This window comes from Bison bison, unplaced genomic scaffold (assembly GCF_000754665.1).
Source record: "Bison bison bison isolate TAMUID 2011002044 unplaced genomic scaffold, Bison_UMD1.0 scf7180017864167, whole genome shotgun sequence".
In the NCBI taxonomy this organism is placed as follows: Eukaryota; Metazoa; Chordata; class Mammalia; order Artiodactyla; family Bovidae; genus Bison; species Bison bison.
In genome coordinates, this window is record NW_011494739.1 from 7,507,828 (window position 1) to 7,509,135 (window position 1,308).

The 1,308-nt window shown below is 62.7% G+C and overlaps 1 protein-coding gene across 1 annotated transcript in view; it reads left to right on the forward strand.

Annotated features, from left to right (window-relative positions):
• SS18L1 (synovial sarcoma translocation gene on chromosome 18-like 1) overlaps positions 1 to 1,308 on the forward strand; it is a 27,893-nt gene that overhangs the window by 14,795 nt on the left and 11,790 nt on the right. Inside the window, exons 3-4 of the mRNA XM_010841868.1 lie at positions 430 to 514; positions 1,104 to 1,248. Of these exons, the coding sequence (XP_010840170.1) occupies positions 430 to 514; positions 1,104 to 1,248 (230 nt within the window). The remainder of the gene's footprint in view (positions 1 to 429; positions 515 to 1,103; positions 1,249 to 1,308) is intronic.

Below are 1,308 nucleotides of genomic sequence, written 5' to 3' on the forward strand. Positions count from 1 at the left end.
AAGCTGCTGAGTCAGCTCCCCCTGGGTGGCTCCCCACGGAGAGGTGGGCGGGTTTGGAGGAAAATGCGAGTGTAGGGGAGAGTGGACCGCTGTGGGGCCCAGGGCTGGGTGCAGAGTGAGCTCACGAGCTGCTCTCTTGGATGCTGTTGCCTCTTCGAGGCTGGGGTATCAAGTGAGCCCAGTGCCAGGGTCCACCAATGAGGCTCGCCCCCTGGCAGACCCTCCTATGTCTCCCTGGCCCCCACATCCCTCTGACCCACCTCCACCTCCACCCTCTGAACAGACTCAGTGGCACCAGGTCGGGGTATCCCTCCCCACCCCGGCCCTTTCTAGATTGCAGAGCGCTGTGCCACCTGCCCGTTCCCCCGCCCCAGGGCTTGGCTGCAGGGCTGGGCAGGCTCCTCCCCTCACCTATGCCCCCGCCTGCAGGTACCAGCAGATCCTACACCGGAACCTGGTCTACCTGGCCACGATCGCAGACTCCAACCAGAACATGCAGTCTTTGCTGCCCGCCGTGAGTGCCCACCAAGGCTTGGCGGGGGGGCGGGTTGGTATAGACACCATTGGTCCAAAGCTGTGGGGCTGCTGTCTGGTTCAGATCTGGGAGATGAGGGTGCCTGGGTAGGTAGGGGGTCACTTGGAAGCTCCATCTTCAGTGATCAGAGGTGGGCCTAGGGGTGGAGGAGGAGCAGGGCGCCTGGCAGCCTGATACTGTAGCACAGGACAGGCTGTGCAAGGGCTCAAGGCTACCAGGGACAGAGACCCCGGCCAGCTGAGACCAAGGAGGGTGGTGGGGAAGGGTGTGGAGAAGGTGAGGTGGATGCAGCTGGGGCTGGTGAAGCAACTCCCTGAGTCCCAGGAATGGGGGGCCCAGCTTTGAACCTCAAAGTGTGTGTTGAAAAGCTTGGGAAATACTTGGAGTAGCATTTCTGTCTTGGCCTGAGCTGTCCAGCTGTATGAGAGTGGTGGTCTGTCTTAGAGGCTTTGCCAGGCAGCCAGCAAATGTGGCTGCAGGTCTTGGGGTGGCTGAGTCCCTGGATGAGATGGTCTAGAGGCTGTTCTTCGCGTTAACTCTCCTCCCGGTGACCTTCCTATTGCCACAGCCGCCAACGCAGAGCATGACGCTGGGCCCAGGAGGGCTGTCCCAGAGCGGCTCGGCCCAGGGCCTGCACTCGCAGGGTAGCCTCAGTGATGCCATCGGGGCCGGCCTGCCACCCTCCTCCCTCATGCAGGCCCAGATCGGCAATGGTGAGCAGCCCCGGCACGCTGGGCTCGGGTTGGTTCCGGGAAACAAGCGGGTCACCGACT